The sequence below is a fragment of the Tenrec ecaudatus genome, chromosome 6 (assembly GCF_050624435.1).
Source record: "Tenrec ecaudatus isolate mTenEca1 chromosome 6, mTenEca1.hap1, whole genome shotgun sequence".
NCBI lineage: Eukaryota > Metazoa > Chordata > Mammalia > Afrosoricida > Tenrecidae > Tenrec > Tenrec ecaudatus.
The window spans coordinates 19,927,589-19,953,872 of NC_134535.1; the positions used below are offsets into that span (position 1 = coordinate 19,927,589).

Sequence of the window (26,284 nt, forward strand, 5' to 3'; positions counted from 1 at the left end):
GAGAGACTAGGGTGGGCCCTGGGGTGTTATCTCAGGAGATGATCTGACCTCTTATCTCATTCCCCACCTGAGAGGTCTCTACATCCCCTGCCCAGGAAAATGAGCCACGCTAGAATAAAAAAAATCATGTAGCTGTAGAAACACCCATGGTCAAAATAGAAAGGCGTCTCTTGGAGGGGTTCCAGTTTGCCATCTTAAGTTCACATATATTTATTTTATCCTCCTTCACGTCATTCACTGCCATCAAGTTGATTCGGGCTCACAGTGACCCCATAGAACAGGGTAGAACTGTCCCGGTGGTTCCCGAGACTGAAACTATAGGCAAAGAAGGCCTCATCTGTCTCCCGCGGAGCGGCTGGTGGTTTTGAACGGTTGACCTTATGGTTAGCAGCCCAATTCATAACCCATTACGCCACCAGGGTTCCTTTTGCCCACCTGGGTCAGCCAAATGCAATGTGTCATTTTCCTTCCCGTTGGGGTAGGGGATACACAACCGGATCTTGTTTCTCTGGTTTCTTGTGTTTCTCCCCATTGTTGCCAAGGCCAGCGGTTTAGAAGCAGCCTGAAGTGAATATATCAAAACCTTGTTTTATGTGAATGAAGAAGTCACGGGGTAAGAAGCTACCTTGTGTGCCTATTCACGCATGCGATGCAGTCAGGCTTTCGAAGCTGGCATGAGGTTTGGCTGACAAGTGTCCCCACGTGACTGCGTGGGGCCAGCCGCTGGGCACGCAAGGGAGAACAGTTCGCTGTGCTGTGAGATGACTTGCAATGCCCCAGTGTGCCCAGGAACACCTGCCACTCTCCGGCCCCGCTTATTAACAATGCAGCACTCCCGAGGGCCGTTGCAGCTGGGATGCCTGCTGGCTCCTGTAAATGCCCAGCCTCGTTTTGGTGGTTTTGGGCCTGCTGCTCGCTGGCCCTGGGTTTGAATTCCTCCCAGACGGGTCCCAGGAGTGAACTGCGGGCCGCACTTGACCCTTCCAGGAGCTTGAACTCCTGATCTGAAAAACGAAGGGGCTGGCCCAGAGCAGCTCTCACCTCCCGTGGTGCTCATTCTGACCCCCTTTATGCCACCCATCCCGGGCACCTGCTTCCCTTACCCAGCCTGAGTCGGCCCCGGGGGCACTGGTGGCTTCGGGGTAGTCCTTGCCTTCCATGGAGGAGGCCTGGGTTCAACTCCCAGCCAATGTACTTCAAGGTCAGGCACCGCCCATGGGTCAGCGGAGGCTTGGGCGTGGTTATGGTGCCGGCCAGGTTCCAGCTGAGTTTCCACCCCAGGGAGACAGATCTGGTGTTCGACTTCTTAAAAGCAGCAAATGACACCCCCGTGGATGACAGGGGTCTAATTCCATCACAGGGTCACCTTGAGTTGGGACCCAATGTGACAGCTAACTACAATGAAACAATTTGGTCCCCACATCAGCCTTGCCAGGATGATCATACCACCAGACAGGGGAAACTGAGCCCATGAAAGGATAACCTGCCTGCTGCCCCTTGCTCGGTGGAGGCGCCTGGAATGGGTGGTGGACATTGGGGACCAGACAGGGAACTAGGTTTCTCAGCAGTGCTGGTCGGGGCTTTGCTGGGCCTGGACTTTGATAAATACAGTTGCACAAGTCTAAGCCATTCCATGCTGTGCTGTAAACAACGCCAGAGTCAGGTCAGGTGCTGCCAGGTGAGGCGGTGCACTTCATGAGCAATCTCGCCCTCCCCCCTTCCCCCCCCTAGAACATTGGGAATCTAGATGGCGAGCAGCAGCACTTCAGAATCCCGGGTTCGTGTTGTTGCACTTGGCTTTGGGAAACATGGAAGTCCCAAAATAAACAGTTGCTTGGCAACCTGAGCCCCAGCTAAACAGCCTTGGCTTTTTGCCTTTCTTTGGCCCTGGGGTTGCCTGTGCGAACAGCTCTTGCGCTACCAGAGGCCAGTTCATGCAGGGGACCTTGAGCCGGGGGACTCTGGACCTGGAGCGAGCCTCAGAGCATGTTGGGTAAGTGAAGGTTCCACATAGCCCTGGGTCAGACCCTTTCTCTGCAGAGCAGAGCATGTTGGATAAGTGAAGGTTTCACAGAGCCCTGGGCCCAGATCCATTCTCCATGGAGCACAGGATGCTGGTAGGGAAAGGCTCCTCACAGCCCTAGGCCAGACCCTTTCTCTACAGAGCATTGGATGCTGGAGAAGGGCAGGTTCCTTAGAGCCATGGATTAGACGTTCTCCATTGAGCAAAGGATTCTGGGTAAGGGAAGGTTCCTCCCTACAGCCCTGAGCCAGACCCTTCTTTGTTGGGCATAGGATGCTGGGTCAGGGAAGACCCCCTTAGACCCTCTCCATGGAGCAAAGGATGCTGGTAAGTGAAAGCTCAGGTCTAGGCCAGACGCTTTCTCTACCAAGTAGGCAGGAGGGTTGGAGCTCACCTCCACCCCCTCCTTGAAACCCACTCACTCACCAGGCTGGCGGCCTGGGGCGGTGTGCAGACTATGAAGTCTACCATCGATGCATCCAGCTTCTGCAGACGGGCGTCATCCCCAGGCCCGGCCTCAGGCTAGGGAGAGTGAAGTATTCGCTGAGAGCAAACCTTCCACTTGCCAGGGATGAATGAATGTGGGTCACCGAGTCCCTGCAAGGAAGCAGCCTGTTTTATATTCCCTCCTATCGACACGGGCAACTCCGCACGTTCCGTTTTTATTAATGGTCTGATGTGTCATATGTGGAGGGGCAGCGGAGAAGAGGGATCAGCTTCCCCTGCATGAGGTGGATGGGCAGTGGCTGCAATTGCGAGGCTGGCACAGGGCCGGGCAGGGTTCTGTTCTGGGTGGCTATGGGTTGGAACCACCACCGATGTGTAACATGTAAATGATGGAGTTGTAGGTGCTCCCCCCAATGTGCTGACTCTGGATTTAGATGGTTTCAGAGTCCCTGGGTGGTGTAAATGGTGCTTGGCCGCTGACTGAAAGATTGGAGGTTCTAGGTGACCCAAAAGTGTAGCAGAAGAAAGTCCAGGCAATCAAATTCCTTCACATCAGCTCTTGAAAGCCCTGAAGACCACAGTACTACTCTGATATGCACAGGGTTATCCTGAGCTGCAAACGCCTTCCAGGGAATGGGGCTTTTGGCTTTAAGATCCTCACTCTCAAGTTGCTGGAGTACAGTGGAGCCTCCTGGTCACTGGTCAAAACTGCCTCACATTGAGTAGAATACTACTTAGCCACGAAGAGATGTGAAGTCATGAGATATACTCTAATATGGAACAACTCAGGAAACATTAGGCTTAGTGAAACAAGCCCCAGAAGGGCGAATAACCTATGATTCCACTCAGGGTGAAATTGCTAGACCAGGTAAATAGAGAGAGAGTAGATTCCTGAGTGAACCAGTACCAGGAATGGGATGGAGGGGATGGAGGAGGAAGGAGTCTTAGTTCCATTAATGGAAATGGCATAATTTGGAACAGATAATGGAGATGCTTTCACACCCACTATGAACTTAATTAATATCATTAATGTGCTGGAATGGAAAACATGTGAATTGGCAAATGTTCTGTGAGATGAAACAGGTACGTGTATATATTGACACAACGAAAGTAAATGTTAACACTATGTCCTTCCCTGCCCCCTCCCCCGACCTCCTATGCCTGAATTCAGTAGGTGAATTCTTGAAATCGGCATTTAGAAAATTTTAATTTTAAGATTTTTTTTATCCTTCATTTTGATGTTCTTTTCTTTTGTTGTTGGGAACGTACACAGCAAAATCAACACCAATTCCACGGTTTCCGCAAGGAAGGTGCGCGGATGTGGTTACCTTCTAGGAGTTGGTCAGCCACTGTCATCTCCTTTCCCGAACTCTTCTTCCTGTCCATCGTTCAAGTTTCTGACGTCCCTTAGATCCCATCTAGACAGTGCTCCAAAGAGCACAGTGCTTCAGGCACACACACTCCTGAAATCATGCTATTATTTGCTGCTAAGGAGACTTTAGGGAATGCCTTTGGTTTAAGGTTTAACACTGGGTGTACCGGGATGGGTCATTTTAGTGCAGTTTCCTCAGTGAAAATTACAGAAACCATTTACATTGATTTATCTCTTACCTTTAAAAAATCATTTTATTGGGGGCTCTTACAACTCTTATCACAATCCATCCACCCATTTTGTCAAGCACATTTGTACATTTGTTGCCATCATCATTCTCAAAAACATTTGCTTTGTCCTTGAGCCCTTGGCATCAGCTCCTCATTTTATCCCTTCCCTCCCCGCTCTCCTCCCTCATGAACCCTTGATAATTTATAAATAATTATTATTTTGTCATGTCTTATACTATCTGATGTCTCTCTTCACCCACTTTTCTGTTGTCTGACCCCCAGGGAGGGGGTTATATGTAGATCCTGTGATCAGTTCCCCCTTTCTACTCCACCTTCCCTCCACCCTTCTGGTATAGCCATTCTCACCACTGGTCCTGAAGGGATCATCTGTCCTGGATTCCCTGTGTTTCCAGTTCCTATCTGTACCAGTGTGCATCCTCTGGTCTAGCCAGAATTGTAAGGTAGAATTGGGATCATGATAGTGGTGGGGAGGAAGAATTTAAGAACTAGAGGAAAGTTGTATGTTTCATCATTGCTATACTGCACCCTGACTAGCTCATCTCCTCCCTGAGACCCTTCTGTAAGGCGTTGTCCAGTTGCCTACAGATGGGCTTTGGGTCCCCATTCTGCACTCCCCTCATTCATAATGATATGATTTTTAGTTCTTTGATACCTGATACCTCATCCCATCAACACCTCATGATCACACAGGCTGGTGTGCTTCTTCCATGTGGGCTTTGTTGCTTCTCAGCTAGATGGCCGCTTGTTTGTCTTCAAGCCATTAAGATCCCAGATGCTATGTGTTTTGATAACTGGGCACCATCAGCTTTCTTAATCACATTTGCTTATGTACCCATTTGTCTTCTGTGATTGTGTCAGAAAGGTGAGCATCATAGAATGCCAGTTTAGTAGAACAAAGTATTCTTCCATTGAGGGAGTACTTGAGTGGAGGCCCAGTGTCCATCTGCTACTTTAATACTCATCCTATAAATGTATACACATAGATTTATTTACCCATTATCATGTATAAGTATATTGACATATGTACATACCTAGACCTCTATAAATGCCCTTTGCTTGCTACTTCTTTCCTCTATTTCCTTTTACTTTCCTCTTGTCCCACTATCATGCTCAGCCTTCATTTGGGTTTCAGTAATTCCTCTTGGTTACATTGCCCTTGATCGAGCCCTACCAGGCCTCTTACACCCTCCTCGCCACTGATTTTGGATCACTTGTTGTTCCCTTGTCCCTGCGTTTGTTACCACCACTTCATTTCCCCCAGCTACCCCTCTCCTATAGTCCCCCTCCCGCCCCCGAACCATGTGTCCCATTGTTTTCTCCTTCAGATTGTTCATCTAGCCTATCTTATCTCGATAGAGCTGCAGAGATAATAATATGTACCAAAACAAGACAGAGCAAAACAAAGTAAGAAAAGAAGAAAGCAAAACAAGAAGAACAACAAAAAACCAATGACACAAAAAAGGAAAATCCTGTAAATAGTTCAAGGTCTGTTTGTTGACCTTTAGGGATTTTTTTTCGAGTTGAGTCTGATGTGTTGCCCCAGAGTCTATTTTGGTATTCCCTCAGGACTTCCTTGCTCTGCTCCCCTTGCTGTTCTATTGCACACCCTTAGTGTTTTGCCTTGGTGTGGTGGGGTCAGATTGGGCTCAATTCCCACACAGTGCCTCCAGTGTTGTCCCCTGCAGGATTATGGGTCATTGAAGGATATCATGTCTCATAGTGGGGCCATACAGTCCTCTCTGTGCATTGGCTGCTCTGAGCAGGGATATTGTCCTCAAGACTTGGTGGGCCAGGATGTGCTCCACTCTCTCTTCCTCCCCCTTCATTTACTCCCATGTGCTCAGATCAGACATGTCTCTTTCCTGGAGCTGTAGCTTCAGTGCTGTCCTCTGAAAGTTGGGATTGGGGCCAGTCCCTCAGACCTCTCTACTGGTTCCCTACTCCATGCCAGCACGTTACATTCCCATCTTGGAGCACCAGGATGAATGCTGACTTAGACATTTAACGAGATTATACCCAAATTCATTTTTTCTAATATTGAAATTTTCTCAATTTGACACTAACATCAATGGAATATTAGTTCCAGTAAATCCGTTTCATTCTTGAAAGCATTACTTTGTTGATAAATAGAAACCTAGTCAATAAATTCTCAGAAAGTCAGCATCAAATGGAAAGACACACAGTGCAGCAGTGTGTCATACTGACCCACCCAAGTGGCCCAGTGTCTCCAATTGTGTATAATGTTGAGTATTCTGCATTTTATATAAATATATAATATCACACATTTCCTTTATAAATTATGTGTAGTATCTAATTCTTAAATAAGATAAGTTACATTTTAAAGAAAATGTGTGGTGTCGTTCATGTGTCAATTTGATGTGTGCCCATTGAGATCGGTATGTATAAAAGATGCGTCTGTAACCTAGTGCTAAACATGATCTGAGGGCAGTAATTTCAAATAATCCGTCCAGCCTCCATAGTTCCATAGGGTCTGGAGTCCATAAGAACTTTAAATTATGTTTTACATACCCCCCCTTTGATCAAGATTCTTCTATAATATAGGTTTCCAAATGTATTTGGCCTACCAGCCCCATTTTAGACAACAACAACAAAAAATACAGTGCCAAACCACCACCATCACTACCCCCGCCCTGTGTCCCAGCAATGAAAACCTTTTATATTATAGCCTATCGTCCAGGATAAAGTGTAGGTATCGGATGTTGCGGCCCCTCTGAATCATTGCAGCCCCCTGTAAGCATCACTGTATATAATGTTTGATCCAGATGTCAGTCCTGGTTGCTGAGCCCTGTCCAGATGTGGTCTCACGGCAGAGGGACCAGTTGTTCAGGGAGGGAATTAGCTGCATAGTCCATACCCTCCTCCTCTTATGGGACTTTCAATTTTAACAACCCCCTGTACCAGGGGGTTCTCACACACGTGGCTGCTGTGTTCGCAGCTATCTTTTTAGCCGTGGCCACTACCTTGCATCTTAAAAGCCCCATCACCATATAAGGAGGGTCAAGCTATCCCCGCTTCCTCAGTCACCCAGTTGACTTCCTTTGCAGCAGCACCACTTGGAAGAAGGACGTCCTTGGCTGGGCCTTAAGGGGGATATTGGGATGTAAAGTGACTATGAAGAGGGCCCCAAAAGTTTGTGGGCAAGTGGAATGAAAGATAAGGAGATTCCTTCACAACGGATCCTAGTAGCTGCTGCTGAGTCATCCCCCAACCCGTGGTGGTGACCCACGCCCAACGGAGTCGCATCACAATGGTCCAGGAGGTTCTGCTTGACTGCTTTGTGGAAGCAGATCTCCAGACCTTTCTTCCTAGTCTGTCTTTATCTGGCAGCCTTGTTGCAACCTACCCATCATCACAGCTCTCTCTCTCTCTCTCTCTCTCTCCCCCCCCCACACACACACACAGCTGGGAATCAAACCCAGGAATCAATCAATCTCTCTCTCTGTCTCTCTCTCTGTTTCTCTCTCTCTCTCTCTCTCTCTCTCTCTCTCTCTCTCTCTCTCTCTCTCTCTCTCTCTCTCTCTCTCTCTCTCACACACACACACACACACACACACACACACACACACACACACGGCTGGGAATCAAACCCAGGAATATCACATACACACACATGGCTGGGAATTGAACCCAGGAATCTCTCACATGAAAGATGAGAATCTTATCAACACTGCTCCCCTGTCAGGGCTAGATGAGTGTTTAACATTCCCCCGCACACCCCCCTCCGAGCTGCTCCCAAGCAGACCTTGGTCCAGGCAAGTAGAAACATCGGATTTGTCATGTGAATTCTTGAAAGAGAACATGCTTTAGGGCAGCAGTAAAACCCGCTATCACCTGGGGAGTCGTCCTCTCTTTTATGAAGCATTTCGGTTCCTGGAGGCCTGACAACGGAACTGCAGAGCAGATTCCATTTTCAGGACCTCTTAGAAGACGAAGGAGCTTCTGGTGGTAGAGAATGTGACACCACCGTTGAAGAAAAGCTCTTTCTTACACATGCCTGGCTCCTTGGCAGTGGGGCATCTCTCCTCGAGCCTGTTGATATAACTCTTGGCTTGCAATCTGCTTGTACGTGAAAACCATCATGTGAGAACATGAATCAGTGGGCTGAAGAGGAAGGGGAGGCGAGACCCCCGGGCTCTCGTTGGGGCTGGCTCCCGTGGGGCCGGTTGCATCATGGCTTAAAGCAACTTGATGGGGTTCTGCGCTGACACTACCAGGCTGCTCCAGGCAGTGCTGGGGGCCCTTGGATTAAGTAGGGGCTGTGGTTGCAGGGTGACCCTCGGGCACAGGTGTTCTGAGTGGAAACCATTTGTGTACCCTATAGCGCTTTGGACCACGGTGGTCCCGGTGTAGCTATCCATGCCTTGCCGTGCCTAGAACTCAGTCTGTCTTCCAGACAAGGACTTCCCACTGGACTTGGTTGCCGGCTTAGCTGCATGTGGCCTCCAGGAGCCTTAGTCAGAGATGATCCCTGCATGCCTGTGACTGACTCAGTACCCTGAAGGCTTCCCTGTCCCCCAACATGGTTGGGGATGAGTTCACACCTTGTGAATAGCCAGTGTGTTCGTCAGGGTAGACGAGAGAAACAAACCCAGAGACACTCATGTGTGTAAGAGAGAACTTTATATCAAAGGTCAATTGTACATTAACAGTACAATAGAAAACATCCCAGCCCAGTCCAGATCAAGTCCATATGTCCGATATTACCCCATATGTTGATACTAATCCATAAATTCCTCTTTAAACTCATGCAGTGTGCAATGATGCAGAATGCAGGAAGATCACAGGCTAGTGGGTGGGAAGTCTTGTGGATCCAGTGGCGGTGGAAGCATCTTAGTACTGGCGTGGGCCTCCACATGGCTCTTCCAGCTCCAATGCTCTGGCTCCATCAGCGTAGCTCCATGTGGCTTGTCAACAGGAATGTCTTGCAAGGAGAGTGTGTTTGTCCCACCTCCTGCGAGCTATTTATCTCTGTTGCGCCTCCAAATGAGGTCATCGAACTGCAACCTGATTGACAGGCTACACTCCACCCCTTCACTCTTAATAGTCTCAAGTTGACATCAGCTATGTAACTACCACAGCCAGGAAGCCACCAGCTCCTTTGCTGGGATCAGAAGGTGATCTTGTTCTCCCAAAGTGATGCTTGTGCTTTATTGACAGCCTTGTTTCTTCATCCTGCTCGGACCCCAGTCCCACCTCCCAAGACCACATGTTTGGTCCTGTCAAACTTCATCTGCTGCAAAGGGACTCTGTGTTGTTGTTAGGCTCCCTTGAGTCAGTTCTGACTCATAATGACTGCTATGTACAACAGAAGGAAACACTGGCTGGTCCTACCATCTTCATAACTTTTCTTATGTTTGAGCCCATTGTTGCAGCTCCTCTGTCAGTCTACCTTGTTGAGGACCTTCCTCTTGTCCCTGCCCCTCTACTTTAGCAAGCATGATGTGCTTCTCCAGGGAATCTCATCTCTTGATAGGAGTGTTCAAAATGCACCAGACAGTCTCACCATCCTTGTTTCCACGGAGCATGCTGGTTGTATTTCTTCCAAGACAGATCTGTTTGTTCTTTTGGCCGTCCATGGAACTTTCAGTGTTCTTCCCCAGCATCATAATCCAAGTGCATCAATTCTTTGTCTTCCGTATTTAATGTCCATGTATGTTATGACTTGGGTCAGGTGCACCTTAGTCCTCAAATGAACATCCTTGCTCTCCAACGCTTCTCAGGAGGTTTTTTTGCAGCATATTTATCCAATGAAATGCATTGTTTGTCCTCAATTGCTGTGCCCATGATAATTGATTGTGGACCCAAGCAAGACAGAATCCTTGACAACGTCGATCTTTTTTCTGCTTATCATGATGTCACCTATTGATCCAGTTATGAGGATTTCATTTTCTTTTCATTGGGTTGTAATGCATACTGAAGGTTGCAATATTTTATCTTCATCAGCAAGTGTGTCAAGGGTTTAATGCTCTTTAAAACAACAGCGGCATCCCAACCAGACTGCCATCAAGTGTCCATTCCTACTCAGAGCTATAAGACAGCAGCATTACCCCCTTTGGGTCTATGAGGCTGTACAACTTTATGGAGCAGAGAGCCTCAACTTTTTCTTGAGAAATGACTCGTGGGTTGGAACCGCTCGCCAGGCCACCGGGACTACTCTAGTCATCTTTAAGAAGCCTGGTTTTGCTCCCCAAACTTTACCTGCAGCCCCGAGGACAGCAACCTCCAGGATCTGCCTGCCAGGGCAAGACCTTGCTCCATCTTTTTCAAGCTATGTGACTTTGGGCCACATTTTTCTTTCTCCAGCCTCACGTTTGACAGCTGTAAAATGGGTCTGAAGTCAAGATAAACTAAGCTGCGGTCCACGGGCACTTTGGTCAGGGCAACTGGTAGCTCTTGTTACTTTTGATTTAATATTGCTAACATTAATTTAGTGATTGCTTTCTTATTATCACTGTTTTTTAAAAAAAAGACAGTTCTAAGAACTCATGACTCCCAGTGTGGGACCTGGGCTAGTGCCCCTGAATCATTAGGAATTTGTTAGGGATTCAGACTCCTGGGCCAGCTAGTCTTATGGATTCAGAGACTGCAATTGAACCAGATGCTCAAGTGACCGTTGTTTGAGAGGCATTGCTCTAAAATGCAGGTTGACGTGCGTCAGCTAATGAGCATTGGGGGAAGTGGCTGCTGAGGGCAGAAGGTCAGGAGTGTCCTGGGCGGAAAGTAGTAATCCTTTGCTGTGCAGTCCATTGACTGAGAGAGACTCTGTGGGACAGAGTAGGGCTTCCGAGCAAGGTTTCCAAGGAAACTTTATGGACACTGCCTGCCCCATCTTGCTCACGTGGGGTGGCTGGTAGAGTTGAGCCACTGACCTTTTGGTTAGCAGCCAAGCCTGTAAGCACTGTGCCCCCAGAAACCCCCTGAAAGGGGAACTCCTAACGACACCAAATCAAACCAAACACACTGCCATTGAGCCGATTCTGACTTATGGTGACCCCACAGGACAGGGTAGACTTGTCCTCGTGGGTGTCCTGGGGCTGTACATCTTTACAGGAGAGCCTCATCTCTCTCCCACGGAGTGGCTGGTGGTTTCGCACTGCTGACCTTGTGGACAGCAGCCCGACGCGTAGCCCACTCTGGCACCAAGGCGCCTCCAGGGAGAGACCTGCCTCCCCATGAATCCGCCTAGATCTCCGAGTTCTCAGCCTTCACAGCAGCCACGCAGGAGAACGACGCTGGCAGGCTACACACCAGGTGGTTTCTGGTGGGGACTCAACAAGGGAGGAGAGACGCCCACACAGAAGAGCAGCAGGCTGTGCCTGATCCCTTGAACCGAGCCGGAAAGCGGCCTCTTCTGCAGCCAGGGGCAGGGGCAGGGCCAGGGCCAGGGCCAAAGCTCCTGCCTGTGTGGTTTAAATATTAAGCTAAGGGGTGGCCTTCTTTTGCGGCAGACTGTTTTATAAGGCACTCGGTGCCATCTAGACTTGGGGACAGTTAGGTACAGGGCCACCATGGGTATTGGGCACAAACACCCAATGTTCTCCTCCCCTCAGGCATTCTGAAGGGGGAGTAGAACCCTTGTGTTCTACTGGGTGTGAACTGGGTCCTTTGTGCACCTCGGTCTTTCTTGGTGGAGCTGAAAAGTGAGGGCCAGTGGAGGGGAGCGTTTCTGCCTGCTGATGCGGGAATCTGTGTCTCTCTTTGGTAGCTCTTGGCCAGGAGGCGAAGAAGACAGGTACTTAGGAAACGTTGAGTGGTGATTCTCCCCGCCACCCCACCCTCCACCACCCACCACCCACCTAGACGGCTGGGAATGACTCCACGGAGTCTCCCTCGTGCCATCTCGGCACTTTCCCCAGGACAGGACAGGTGTTCAGATAATCTTGTCGCCGGAAAGGAAAAGCCAGCGAACCATCAAAGTGCGTCATGGTGGAAGGGATGGCCTTGAGGTGACCTTTTTCCCTTTAACGTAAGGGATCCCATGATTGGTTCTTGCCAGGCACGCATGCAACGAAACCGACACCGCGTCAATACCTCCTACGCGGACAGTGGGGCTAGTCTTCAAATGCGACAGCCCTTCTGGCCTCCTTGACCGCGTGGCTCCTCCCGCCTGAACACAAGCCACTCGGCCCCCAGAGATTCTTAGCTAACTCTTCCCCTTCCTGCTGTGCCCCTGATCCCGTGTAGAGACCAAACCCCAAAATAAAACAGACTCCCAAACCACACTCCCTGCTATCAAGTCAGTTCTGACTCAGAGTGATCTGAGAACTACCCTGGGGTGGGGGTGGGGGGCTCTCTGTGACTGTAACTCATTACAGGAATGGGACGGCTCTTCGTTGTTCCTTGGAGCTGCTGGTGGGTTTGAACTTGGTACATAGATCTTTAAAAAGCACATAGCTCAAGGTAGACACTTTTTTTTAACCAGCTATACAGAACTGTCGTTTGGTTTTGAGCACACTTTGGGGGATATTTTAGGTGTCAGGGTGAAAGATGAGCTGGGAGCAGTGGTTTGGGAGTGCATCCAGCCTCTATGAGCCCTTGGGGCAGAGTTCTGATTCTAAGGGATACTTTATTCTCCAGTGCAATGCTACGAAGGAAATGAGGGGAGCATGGGCCTGGGGTGGAAGATGCTTTGGGGGTTCTTGCTAGCTATCCCTCTGGTCTGGGACTCAGGTGCAGGGTTGGCGGAGAGCCCCTGCTCTCCTGCGCTTCCTGCCGTGGTAGTGGGTGCCGGGTAAAGACCGTCGTGCCCTGGGTGCTGTCCCTAACAGACGGTGACCTGGTGGCCCGCAGGCTGTGTATGCAGCAAAGGGCACCCAGGCCTCCCACGTGGGAGGGGACGAGGTGGGTAGAAAGAGCCCTCCTTTCCATTCCCAATGCAAGTGTGATTTGAGGAAGTTTTTTGGGGGGTCGGGTGGGGTGGGGAAGTGATTGAAGCTTTTCCCCTAGTGACGAGTGGGGTTTTCCTAGAACTCTCTTCTCTGGGCAGCTTTGGGAGCACACCTGCCCCACCACCTCCGCCCCGGCAGATGCTCCCCGCTGCTTTGGCTCACGGGCAGAGAAGCCTTGACCAGAGGGCTCGTTTCCTTTCGCCCCAGCACGTGTCCCCGTCGTAAGCAGACAGTGGGGCCTGGAGGCCTTCTCAGAGGCCAAGGGCAGGCCCCTGAGAGAATCAAAGGGGGTGGTTTTGACCCTCGGCCCATCTTTATTTCAAGCAAGAATGCAGGAGTCAGTCCAGCCACCACCCACCGCTTCCTTGTCTACCCGCCTGTGTGCGTGCGCCTGTCTGCTCCCCTCGGGAACGGGAAGAGAAAACTGCACAGTCACATCTCTCTGTTTCCCAGAACCAGAGGGGAGTTTGTCTGGCTGCACTCTGGATGAGGCCCTCAGGAGGCCCAGGGGTAGTGCCGAGCCTGGCACCGTGGTGGCACAAACACATGGAAGCTGGCACGCTTGTTCCTTTCTGGGCAGCCTGCTTTACAGCCAACCTCCCCTTCCCCTTCCCGCCTCCCCGGCCACCTCATGGCTGAAAGGTGGTCCTATGGGTCCCTGAGTTTATAGCGGGACTCCTGTCTCCAGGTGTGTGTTCTGTACCCCCTGGTAGCCCAGTAGGAAGGCTTTGTGTACTGAGGCCTGCCCTGGCTGTGATTGGCCTGTGCTCTCTGCTTTTCCTTTGTCTCAGTTCCACTGTCCCTTCTCTGGTCCTCCACCCTTTGTCTCCTTTTCTGTGTACGTACCCACCTATCCACCCACCTACCTCCCTACCCACCCACCCACCCACCCATTACCTCCCTACCCACATCTGCCTACCTATCCCACCCATCTACCTACCTACCTACCTACCTACCCAACTCCCTCCCTTCTTCTCTCCTTCCCATACATCCACCCACCTACCTATGGGGGAGGGGGGCAGTACTCTCCGTTTCCACCACCACCACCACCACCACCACCTCTACCACCACCACCACCTCCACCACCACCACCTCCACCACCTCCACCACCTCCACCACCACCATGACCACCTCCACCACCACCTCCACCACCACCACCACCATGACCACCACCACCATCCCCATCCCCATCACCACCACCACTATCACCACCACCATCACCTCCACCACCACCACCACCACCACCACCATGACCACCTCCACCACCACCTCCACCACCACCACCACCATGACCACCACCACCATTCCCATCCCCATCACCACCACCACTATCACCACCACCATCACCTCCACCACCTCCACCACCTCCACCACCACCATTACCACCTCCACCACCACCATGACCACCTCCACCACCACCTCCATCACTACCACCACCATCAGCACCACCACCATCACCATCCCCATCACCACCACCACCATCACCATCACCACCACCTCCACCACCACCATCACCACCTCCACCACCACCTCCACCACCACCATCACCACCACTACCACCACCATCACCATCACCACCACCACCATCACCACCACCACCACCACCACCACCACCACCACCACCATCACCACCTCCACCACCGCCACCACCACCACCACCACCACCACCACCACCACCACCACCTCCACCACCACCACCTTCACCACCACCACCACCTCCATCACTACCACCACCATCAGCACCTTCACCACCACCCCCACCTGACAGGCACTGGGCTAAGCACTGGAGAGAGCAATGCATAAGCATCTCACTGACGCTTTGGTGAGTCATGGCACAATGCTTCTTCCTTTCCCCCCTTCTTTTGCTTATTTATTTAAATAAATCATAATACTGGGTGCTCTTACAGCTCTTATAACAATCCATACACCCATTGTATCCAGCACATTTGTACATATGTTGCCATCCATCATCCTTTTCAAAATATTTTCTTTCTACTTGAGCCTTTGGTATCAGTTCCTCTTTTCCCCCCTCCCCATTTTGCGAACCCTTGATAAATTAAAAATTGTTATTTTCATATCTCACACCACCCGCTGCCTCCCTTTCATTGCATTACAAATGCTTCTCTGAGCATTGCGTTGGAGAAGTACAGGGAGCTGTCAGCCTGTTTTCTGGGAGGTCAGCAACTGGCGGTCACAGTAAGAACAGCCTCCCCACTCTTGCTGAGTCACTGATGGGCTGATTCTGCTTTAGCAAGGTCTGTTTATGATGCTTGGTGGAGGCTCAGCGTGGGTGTGAGGTGGCAGGTGTTCACAGATCTGAACGCCCTGCTGCCGAGTCTGGTTGTGTTTCACCCTCCTCTCCTGGAGACCCATAGCCCCGGACCTGGGAGGGGAATGTATTGATTCAGAATGGACTTGCCAGCAGTGGGCTTCTTTGGGAGGCCAGGTGTGACCTTGCACTTCCAATGACAAAGGCCTTTTAATTTTTGTAGCCACCCTCTCCCCACTGTTAATTTGCGATTTGGGTGATAGTTTACAGAACAAATCAGTTTTCTATTCAACGACTCACAGATTTTGCTTTGTGAAACTGATGGCTGTTTCTACATTGGAATGCACTGTCCCCCCCTCCTCCCTGGGCTGCCCCTTTCCTTCCTATGCCTTCCTGCTTTCTGAGCTGTCCACTTTGGGAAAATGCTGCCCTGGTGATGGGGTGACTAATTGTCCCAAGGAGTGCGGACCTCCTGATGTGACTGCTTACCTGACAGGCCTGTCCATCAGGTGGCTGAAAGCTGAGCCATGGGGGTAAGCTTGCATCTAGGCATGAAGGGTGTCTGGGGGCAGTGGTTTAGAAGGTTCCACCCATCCCTGTCAGAGCAGTGAGCTTGGTCCTTTCCCCGATGTTGAGTTTTGTTTCACATCGCTCTTCTGTGTCATCCAGGACCTCCATTGTGTCCCCGCTCAGCCCAGAGAGCCGGGGGAGCTGGGCACCATCTAGTGCTCAAGGTCTCAGGGCCATAGAGGCTGGGTTCACATGGCCCATGAGTCCTTTGGGCTAATTGCCTCCTTGCGTCTTGGATTTTCTTCCATCTTCTTTGCTCCAGAGACATGGACTTTTATCCTCCAGAGAACTGTTAGTTGTTGGTGGCCGCCAAGTGGATTCCAACTCTTGGCGACCACTTCTTGTGTTACAGGATTTTCTGTACTTGTCATGGCAGAAGCACCAGGGCAAAATGGTGAAGCCCTCCTCTAGTGGCTGAACGGTTGGTAGTTTGAGCCCACCGGCTGCTTTGAGGGAGAAAGACGTGCCCGTCTGTTTCCACAAAGGCTGACAGGAAATCTTAAGGGGCAGATCTACTGTGTCCTTAGGGGCTATGAATTTGGCGTAGACATCATGCAATGGGGCCCACGTTTGATTCTTAATGGGAGCAGATGGCCAGGCTGGGTGGCTTCAAACCGCCAACCAGTAGGCTAGCAGGTGAATGGAAGCAGTTTTCACTGCTTCTGTAATCCAGGAGAGTGGGTACCCTGCTCTTCATCCGGAATCGGGTGGTGCGCGAGGCAGTTGAGGCCCCAGGAGGACTACTTGGGGCAGGAACTCAACAGTCTCTGAGGCTGGCAGCAGATTGGCTGGCGGGCGTCCTGGTTACCCTGGCTACCCATCCCTCCCACCAGTAGCTTCTGCCCCCTATCAGAGCCAAGGCAGATTAAATTGCCAAACAACTTGTTTCTGAGCAAAAAGGACTCCATTGGCAAACATATATTTCCTTATTAGCTTCTCCGTCGTCATCTAATGCCTGCGTGTGTGTGTGTGTGTGTGTGTTTTGCTTGAGCGGTCGCCCTGTGTGCTGGTCCTGGCGGTCTAGTTTGGATTTGCGGATCACATGGGCTTGGGGCTTTTGGAATGGACGGGGCTTGGGCAGGAAGGCCAGTTCGCACTTCCTTCGTCTTAACTCCTGTTGTTCTCTTAAAGAACCTCTTTGTTAGACTGGGCACTATCAAAGGCACCTTGGGCATGAAGGACTAGCCAAGGAGGCTTTGACTTTGGAACGTGTGCATAAATTCTAGCCTCAGGTGATGCCTCAAGCCCCATGAATTGAGGAACAGGTGGCCGTGAGCTAACCAGTCCCGTGGAGTTGACTCGGACTCCTGGGTGGTGCTCCATGAAGTTCTTAGTGGCTGACCTGCCTCCCCACCCCCAATAGAGGCAGATCACCAGGACTTTCTTCCAAGGCACTTCTGGGTGAACTTGTCCCTGGGGCTGTTTGATGAGCAGCCTAGTGCATTCACCCAGGGCCTCGCGCTAGGCATCATCTCGCCCCGATGCCGGCCATCGGAAGCTGGGGCCAAGTATGCGAAGCTCTCCTGTTTTCTTTTTCCATAGGGTCAGGATTCCACAAGTAAATGAATCAGGCTACAATTTACATGGGGGGGGGGCGGCGGACCTCCATCCCCCCCAACTGCAGGCTGTTAAAACCTGATGTTTTCTGTTGCCAGGGGAAGCATGTTTTTGCTCTAAATGAAAGACATGGCAGGGGACGGGATGGTGGGGGGGGGGAGGGGCGATCTTGAAGCTTTGTTTTGGTTCTTGTCGGTTCTGCCAACAAGGAACATCTGTATTTATTTTCCGACCTCCCCCCATGGCTGATTTGCATCTGTTTAGTTCTCTGGGTAACATTTCATTTCCTGACTTTATAGGTTGCTATAAAATCCATTCGTAAGGACAAAATTAAGGACGAACAGGACATGGTTCACATCAGACGCGAGATTGAGATCATGTCATCCCTCAGCCATCCTCATATCATCAGTATTTATGAAGGTCAGTGATTCTTCTTTCTCCCCACTCCCACCCCCACCTCCCACCCCTATCTGGTACCATTTCTCATACCATACAGCTTGCCAAGACTTTTAGGTAATTGCCCTTCTGGACAGGAGCCAAGCATTTTTCCTCATGATGCAAAAATAGCCGGGCGTTATCTCTTATTTGGTTACCTTGAAATGCAACCAGACACACGTCATGAGACTCACTTTGGGGGTAAACTAGCTCCGATGGTGCCTTGTTCTGTCTTACCAGACCCCGGCTGGTTGCTAGGCAACCTGCCTTCTTGGAAGCTGGCCAGTGACACCCAGCTACCAGTCCTGAAAAGCAGCGGTTTGCTGGGGGAACAAGGAACAGTGGGTGCAGGAGCCCCTGGGGGTGCTGTTTGAGGTGGGGGAGTGCGCCCTGAGAATCCAGTGAGCAGTTAATCCTGAGCAGGTCCCGCGAGCACTTGATATAGATCCCAAGATACATGTAGTGTTCGCGGAAAGGTATTCAAATACACTGTCATCGGGCTGATTCTGACTCCCAGAGACTCTAGAGACCCTATAGGTCAGGGTGTAGCAGCCCCTTTGGATCTCCAACACTAAATCACTATGGGAGCAAGCAGCCTCATTTTTTTCCCCAGAATCATCTTCTGATGAGTTAGTTGTCCCAGGGCTCCTCTGTGGCAGGGTGGGGTAGGGAAAGGCTTATACAATACTTACACTTTGATGCTTGAGAGAGAGAGAGAGAGAGAGAGAGAGAGAGAGAGAGAGAGAGAGAGAGAGAGAGAGACCGACCAGAGATGCCGCACCTGACCATCCCGCCACAGCATGACAAACTGACAGTCTAGGGATGTTTTTCCTTTGAATTGCCTGTTAAAAAAATTATTAAACAATACAAGGGAGCTTAAAACGACGTTCGTAGGGGGAAAACATTCTGCCTGTTTCTTTCTAATTTTCCATGGACCCTTTGAAGCCTCCTCACACGTGTGTCTTGCAGAGATGATTGAAATACACACGTCAGCGTTGAAGACGTGACTTCCGGTCTGAGTCAGGGCCACCTTCACTGGGTCTCCCTCTGTCAGACCACAGCGTTTACACTGCTGTTTCACCTTTTCAAGGAAGTTCCCCTCCCCACACTTATTGTAGCACGCATCTCTTCCTATGTTAATAACTGTTCCCCCATAAAGACATTTTAAAAGACTTTCGAGTATTCTGTTTATGGACATCCCGTGGTGGATGGGATCGAATCCCCCTGGCCAGACATTTAAGTTGTTTCAAATTCCCAGTTCTTATAAACAGGGCTGTTGTGGATTCGTTGAGTCAAAGCGTTTCTGCCCAACTTTTAAAAAAATTCTGGTTGAGTCAGGAAAATGAACTGTCTTTTAATTTCTCTTTTGATTGAGATGAGATTGCTCAGGTAAGGCTAAGAGGAAACCCAATGGTGACCCGAAATATTATCTGATATTTAAAAATTTCCTTCATTTACTCCTCTTTTTTTTTCAAACAATATTCTTCCCCGGTCATCAACACCCCCCCACCCCCCTGAGTCCACTACTTCTAGTTTGCCTGCTTTTCTAGAAGCAGATGTTGGTCATATCTCTTACGTTTGGATTTCTCAAATCAACCCGGTCTCTGTATTTGGCTGAAATGGCGACAGGCATCCCTAACCTATGTGTGGCGTCACCTGGGGCTTTCCAGGGTTTATTTGGGGAGCTCTTTAATTTGCAAGGAAAATTAAAATCCACCGACATCTCCCGATTCTCCAAGGGCAGTCCCCCAGCCACCAGATGCATCCCTTGGGACGATTAGAACCTCATTCTCCAGCACCCCGCGGTGAGAACCGCAGGCCCATGTTCTTGCACGTGGGCGGCACTCGGTGCAGTTAGAAATACAAACGTGAATGTGATGGGGATCCCCTAGGCTGAGGAGCAAGACCAGGAGGGATGGAGATCATCCCACGGAGATGCCTAAGCCTGTCTGGAGCCACCTGGTTGGTGCAAGCAATTTATGTGTTTGCTGTTTCTCTGAAAGTTCAGGGCCCCCCAGAGGCACCTCAGAAGAAAATTCTGGCAATCATCTTCCAAAAAATCAGCTGCTGCAACACCCCCGCCTCCTGCCCCGTCCTTCTCCTCTGACAACCTCACGGGGTCTCCATGAGTTAGCGATGACTAGATGACAGTGGCTACCCTCCCTCCCCCCACCCGCAAAGAAATCACCAGTAGCTCTTAAAATGGGTTAAGGAGATATGTGGGTGAGCTACAGGTCTCTGGAAAGCCCCTGGAGTAACATAGCATGGCGTTGTCTCACCCAGAAGCCAAGGGCGGCTGTCTGCATTTCAATTAAAGCAGGGCTTTTGAAAAGTAGCTTGGTGTCTCCATGCACACCGGCCACCTGGCAAAGGCCCAGCAGCCACGCGTAGCCAGTGGCGCCTATGATGCCATTGAAGAACCCTGCGCCCTGGCTGTAGAACATTCTCCGGGACGCTGCTGGGTGTCGTGTCCGTCCAGATCAGATGCCCATCTCTAATAGAGTAGAAGGCATTTCGCTTTCATCAGCCCCACAAAGGGATCCCTGAGCTCAGTCTGTTAAGAATTCCACCTCTGATTGAGGCTTGCTTTTGTCCTGCACCAACCGATGCAAACGAAAGGGACTGTTTTCATCTGGGAAACTCCCAGGGTGGACTTAGATGCGGCCTCTTCCCTCTGAATTTCTGTGGTTAGTAGTCCCATGCTTAGCAAACTGCGCTGAGTTCCAGAGAATCCATTCATTCAAAAAAAAGAAACAGCAAAAACTTCCCACACGCTACCTAGCTGCTTGTTTTCTGCACACGGTGGCCGACCGGAGCTGACTTGCGGGAAGAGGTGGCAGACACTGAACAAGTAAACAGATGGGGTGGCTGGGGAAGCGCACAGGTGACTCGTGAGTCGAGACATCAGTGATGGGAAGAGCTGTCCAGTTGATCCCTGTTACAGAGCAGAAGTGTCCCACCGAGCTTGCTAGGCTGTCGTTCCTAGGGCGTCCCGTTGACAGCGCGGGCTAGGCCTTGGTTGCTATCTGCTCCTACGAGGAAAGTGCAGCTCAGCGGCGGAGGATGGTTTTCAAGTGGGCATTGGTGCTTTGGGGGTGGGATTCTTGGCTTCCGTGCAGGAGAGCCCCGTTAGTTCCTGGCCCATGCACCTCATGCATGGGGCCACCTGTCTGTCAGCATGGCTATGATGCCCAACAGGCTTCACTGGAGCTTCCCGACTAAGACAGACTAGGGAGGAAGGCCCAGGCCATTTACTTCTGAAAGCCAGCCATTGAAAATCGATGGCGCGCAGAGGTGCAAATCCTTTGGTGTGCTTTGATTCACAGCTGCTCCTGGGGATGGTGTGGTAGTGGACGGAGCTTTGTTGCACAGTGCAGGGGGAATGGTAAGGCGGCCTCCAGGGTGACTTAACAGCAACTGTGTCTTTCCAAGGTTAGACCCGGGCAAACCCAGGCAGCGTCAAGCTGAAATCGGTTCTCCTGAGTCTAACCAGGCCTTGAACTCACTGTCTCTCAGTTGATTCTGACTCATGGAAACCCTGTAGGGCAGAGTAGAATTGTTCCTCGGGGTTTTCAAGACTTTCAATCTTTACTGGAGCAGGCAGCCTCTTCTTTCTCCCATGGAGCCACTGGTGGATTTGAACTGCTGATCTTCTGGTAGCAGCTCAGTGCATAGCCCATGACCCCTACAGGGCACCTTTTAGTGACCCCCCCTTAACTGGAGACAAGTGCTGTCCTAGATCCAGTGACACAGAGGATGGGAGAGCATGAACTTCAGCTTTGTAGGCATTTTAGAAAATATCATCGATGTTAGTGTCTCAGGAAGAAACTTGGATCCCAGTGTTTTCCAAACTGCAGAGCCCATGAGAATTCACAAGGAGTCTTGGCGTGGTCATGCCAGCGTTGGACTGCTAGCCCCAAGGTCAGAGATTCAGAGTCTCCGAAACCCACAAATCCCTATGAGTTGGAATAAATTCCAAATTCGATGGCAGTGGTGTTTTGTGTTGTTGACAATACCTGCAGGCCCATCATCAATTCCACTTTTTTACCACGTTTCAAATAGAATCACTCTGGGGAAGAGAAAAAAAGCATAAAGGAGGTAAGGGTAGGTGGGGGCTCAGGGAAAACTCTTGGGGGTTTTGACAAATTGTTTACATTATTGTATAAAAATGATGGATCTGAAAAGTAATCCTCCCACGTGACTCAAAATAAAGTTTTGTGTTTTTTTTCTTTGGGTAAAATGATAATAATGCTAGTAGTAGTCATCCCCCCTCAGATGTGGGTTTGACGAGCCTCCCCTGGGGTGGTTCACCTGAGTGTGAAGACGATTGGCTCTCAAATGTGGGGCCTCTGTGGTGGCAGAGTGGGTTACGCATTGGGTGGCTAACCCTCAGGTTGGCAGTTCAAAACCACCAGCCGCTCCTCAGGAGAAAGAGGAGGCTCTTTACGCTCATAAATATTTACAGTCTTGGAAACCAGAGGGGCAGCTGTATCCTGTCATACAGGGTCTTTATGAGGTGGAATCCACTCAATGACAGACGTTTTGGGTGTCTCCCCCACCCCCAATTTGGTTTAAACAAAAGACACTCATGATCTCTCTCAGTCCAGCAAATCAAAGAGCATAGAAATACCTTCCAGGTGACATGGAACCCTGCTGACACTGGGGAAGGCTGGTGGGTGGTGGGAATTCACCCCTCAGCTCTGGGAGGAAAGGCTCCACTTTGGTAAAGATGAGAGTCGTGGGATACCCTGTGGGGCAGCTCTATTCTGAGGAGAAACCAGCCCCCTGGGGCCCAGCAACCAGGAGGACAGCAGAATGGGAGAGTGAGGGTCCTGGAGGGCAGAGGAGAGGCAGGATGGAACCTCTGGCGCCCAGCCAGGCATCGCCTCCTCTCCGCAGGGCCGCAGTGGACAGTCTGGGCAGAGCAGCTGAAGAGGAACAAGCGCCCACTAGGACCTCAACTTAGGGGCCTAGGATGGAAGAGAGACAAACTGGTTGTTGGCCAGTGGTTCTCATTCCAGGATCCAAGTTCAGACATCAAAGGTGGCTGTCACCCTCCCCTGTCCCTCTCTGAGAGCCTGGGAGTGAATGAACCTCTGAGCCAGCGCCCCATCTAGTTACATTCCAGCACGTGAGTGTGGAGAGGTGGGGTCTGGGGCTGCTGAGCACACACCTTGGCTTTTACTTGGTGGGCTTTTGTTCCTGGAAACCTCTCTTCCTGGCTGAGCGGATGACAGCCTCTCTGGGAGCCCCTGGGCTTGGGCTTGGGCGCTGTGTGGAGCTGGCCAGCCTTTCATCTCTTCTCACATTGAAGCGAAGTGTGATCCTGCCTCTGGGGACCAAAGAGGAAACCTCACCAGCATTTGCCAGCTGTGATCTCTCACCCTCTGCAGTGAGTTTCTCAAAACGGAAACAGCAAAACAGGTTGGACCCAGTAAAATGCCTCCCATTGAGCTGTGGCTCTCAAGTGCCCCCTCCCCCAATCCCACAGCCCCCTTGCCAGGAGCTCCAGACCCTGCTTACCTGCTGTCTCTGAGGTGAGGGAGTTCCCTTCTTGAAAATTCTCTCAATTCCTACCATGAAGACACGTCGGATCTGTCACTGTCAGCTTTAAAGCTCTCTTACCTTCTTAGCTATGAACCTGACCCCCCCCCCCCCAAAAAAAAGCGTGACAAGCTGCCTGTGTTTCCTGAGAGACCAATAGATCTTTCTGGAAGGGCATATTATGACCCTCCAGGATGGGATAGAACTGCCCCGCCATGTCACCACTATGCCACCAGGACTCCCACCTTTGAGCTGGTGAAAATGGCTGCTCATGAACTCCAGCCTTGATGTCCAGGGTGATGTAGATGGTGGACGCGTGTGGCTGTTAACCAATAGGTGGGGGCTTTGTGTCTTCCCCTGCGTGCCTTGGCTATAAGGCCTGGGCACCCACTTCTGAAAATCAGCCATCAGAAGCTGTGGAGTACCATTCTACTCTGACACAGTGTGGTGGCCAGCTGGGTGTCAACTTCAGGCGGAGGAGAAAGCAGAGGGCAGGGGCTGGAGAAGCTGTGCTGGCCGCAGCAGCCATGTTTCAGAGGCCTGCACCCAGCTGGTAGTGAGGGGCCAGCCAGCCGTTTGTCAAGATGCTCCAAGAGAACCAGCAGAGGGCATGGAGCCAGAAGCCATTGCTGCCCCATTCCCTGTCTCTGGAAGATGCACGTTACCCTTGGCATAGACTCCTGAAGAATGGTGGGACCCCCTGATAACCTTCCCCATAATGCATCTGAGCAACAGATCTTGAAGGACAGCCTGGCTGGAGACATTATCATCACCTGGGCTCACCCCAGCGTGACTGCATCAGAGGGCGGCATCCTGCGCAGAGACTAATGCTTTAGGAGGCGGATGCACGCTCAGGTCTGAGGAGCAAGTCACTGTATCCAGACAGTGGGGTCAGTTCCCACTCAGAGCCACTCAATGGAATTGGGTAGAACTGTCCCCGTGGATTTCCGAGAGACTGTAAATCTTTACAGGGGGGCTAGGGGGGATGGGAGAAAGCCCCCTCTTTCTCCGAACTGCTAACTTCAGGATTAGCAACCTAATTTGTAACCACTAGGGCTAGCCTTAGTGGCTTGAAAAGACCAGCAGTACTTTGCTTTATTCTCAGGTTCAAGTGACTCAGTTCTTGATTCCCGAGAAGGAGGACTTGAAAGGAGGTCTTGACTTAGGTCCTTTCAAAGTCAGGGGGTGGCTGAAGGGATCTAACAAGGGGCTCGATCCTGGGTTCCATCCCTTATGCTCACTCATTTTTCAATCAAGTGTTCATTCATTGAAACCCAATGGATGGGGCATGGCTTATGCTCCAGACACGACTCTAACAGGGTGACTATGTAATTGATAGTTCAGATGGGTTTAGGGTTGAAGGTTGACTCTGTCCATTACTCCCTCATGCACGACCTCAGGTCAATGTCTTAACCTCTCTGAGCTCCATTCCCTTAATTATAAAATGATTATAGATGGGCAACTATAGAAAAGGTTGTGAAGATTCAATGACAATAAAATGGCTAAGCATGGTGCTGCACGCAGGTTCAATAAATGGACATGTGCTTACACACATGTTTAGGGATCAGTGAGCAGTTCTGGTAAAGACTTCTGGGAGGCAAGGAGGAGAAGGTGGAGACCAGGCTCCGAGATCAGTGATGCTCAATGTGCCTTAGATTCTAATGGGGTTTTTGCAAAAATGCAGATGTCCAGAGACAGCACCCCTGTCCCCCCGAGATTCTGATTTCATCGTTCAGGCTGAGAAATATGAGGGGACATAAGAAACTAGTACTGCAATGACCCCAGTTCATACACACGCCTGCTTATTCCAAACAAAGCACATTTAAACATGTCTGCGATCTGTGGGGGTCTGCAGACAAGTTCTCTCGGTCATACATTTGTCTTAGTCTGGTTTACGAGTCCATTCCAACTTATAACCACCCCATGGGACAGAGTAGAGCAGCCCCTGTGGGTTTCCAAGACTGTAACTCTCACAGGAACAAGAATGTCTTATCTTACTCCTGAGGAGGTGGATTTGAACTACTGATCCTGTGGCTCCCACAGTCCAGGGCATAACGCACAATGCCATCAAGGCTCCGTGTCAAAGCTGTACTAGGAACTAGAGTTCAGGTGCCGCACAACTCACCTGTGTTTTGTGGTCATTGTTAAGTGCCATCGAATCCATTCCCAGGCCTGACGACCCCACATCTTTATAGTTCTTGTTATGGTGCCACGGCAGCAAAACAATCAAAACAGTGGGCTCCCAGGGCATCTGCCGGGCCAGAGAATTTCAAGGTGGAGAGGTCAGCTCAGAAGGTTATGGAGACTTATTTTCATTTTGGCGTCCAAAGAGGTAATCATAGATTTCTTTCGAAGAACACAGGGTGATTAGGAAGACTTGCTATGAAGAAGTTTTAGGAAAACAGAAAACTCTTTTGGTGAGAAAAAGGCCAGAAATGATGTGCCCAAGGATTTTATTTCTCCCCCTCACTACATCTCACCTGCACATTCATTCTTCAAAGATGGCAAAGGCTGTCCCTTGAGAATTTCCCTGGAAGCATTGGGACACTCTGATCTTGGCCCTTCAGATCCCATTTGGTCCCCCAAACTCCAGAACCTTGAATATGGATGAAGATTGAGTCCAGACTGAAGGATGCCCAGACTTCCACTCCAACATGGCACGGATGGAAGAGTGTGTATTAGTCTGGGTACATTAGAGAAACAAATCTATAAAAACTCATGAATAAGAGAGTGTTTTATATAAAGGGTAAGTGCACATCAAGAAAACATCCCAAACCAGTGCCTCCCAAGCCCACAAGTACAACATTCACTCAAATGTCTGACAGCAATCCACCAAGTCCTCCATCTCACAAAATGCCGACTGCAGGAGGAAAGCCGAATCAGTGAACTTGTAAGCATCTCAGCGCT

The 26,284-nt window shown here is 50.5% G+C and overlaps 1 protein-coding gene across 1 annotated transcript in view; it reads left to right on the plus strand.

Annotated features, from left to right (window-relative positions):
* The window catches only part of NUAK1 (NUAK family kinase 1), a 91,322-nt gene that overhangs the window by 20,497 nt on the left and 44,541 nt on the right, over positions 1-26,284 (plus strand). Inside the window, exon 2 of the mRNA XM_075551044.1 lies at positions 17,698-17,818. Within this exon, the coding sequence (XP_075407159.1) occupies positions 17,698-17,818 (121 nt within the window). The remainder of the gene's footprint in view (positions 1-17,697; positions 17,819-26,284) is intronic.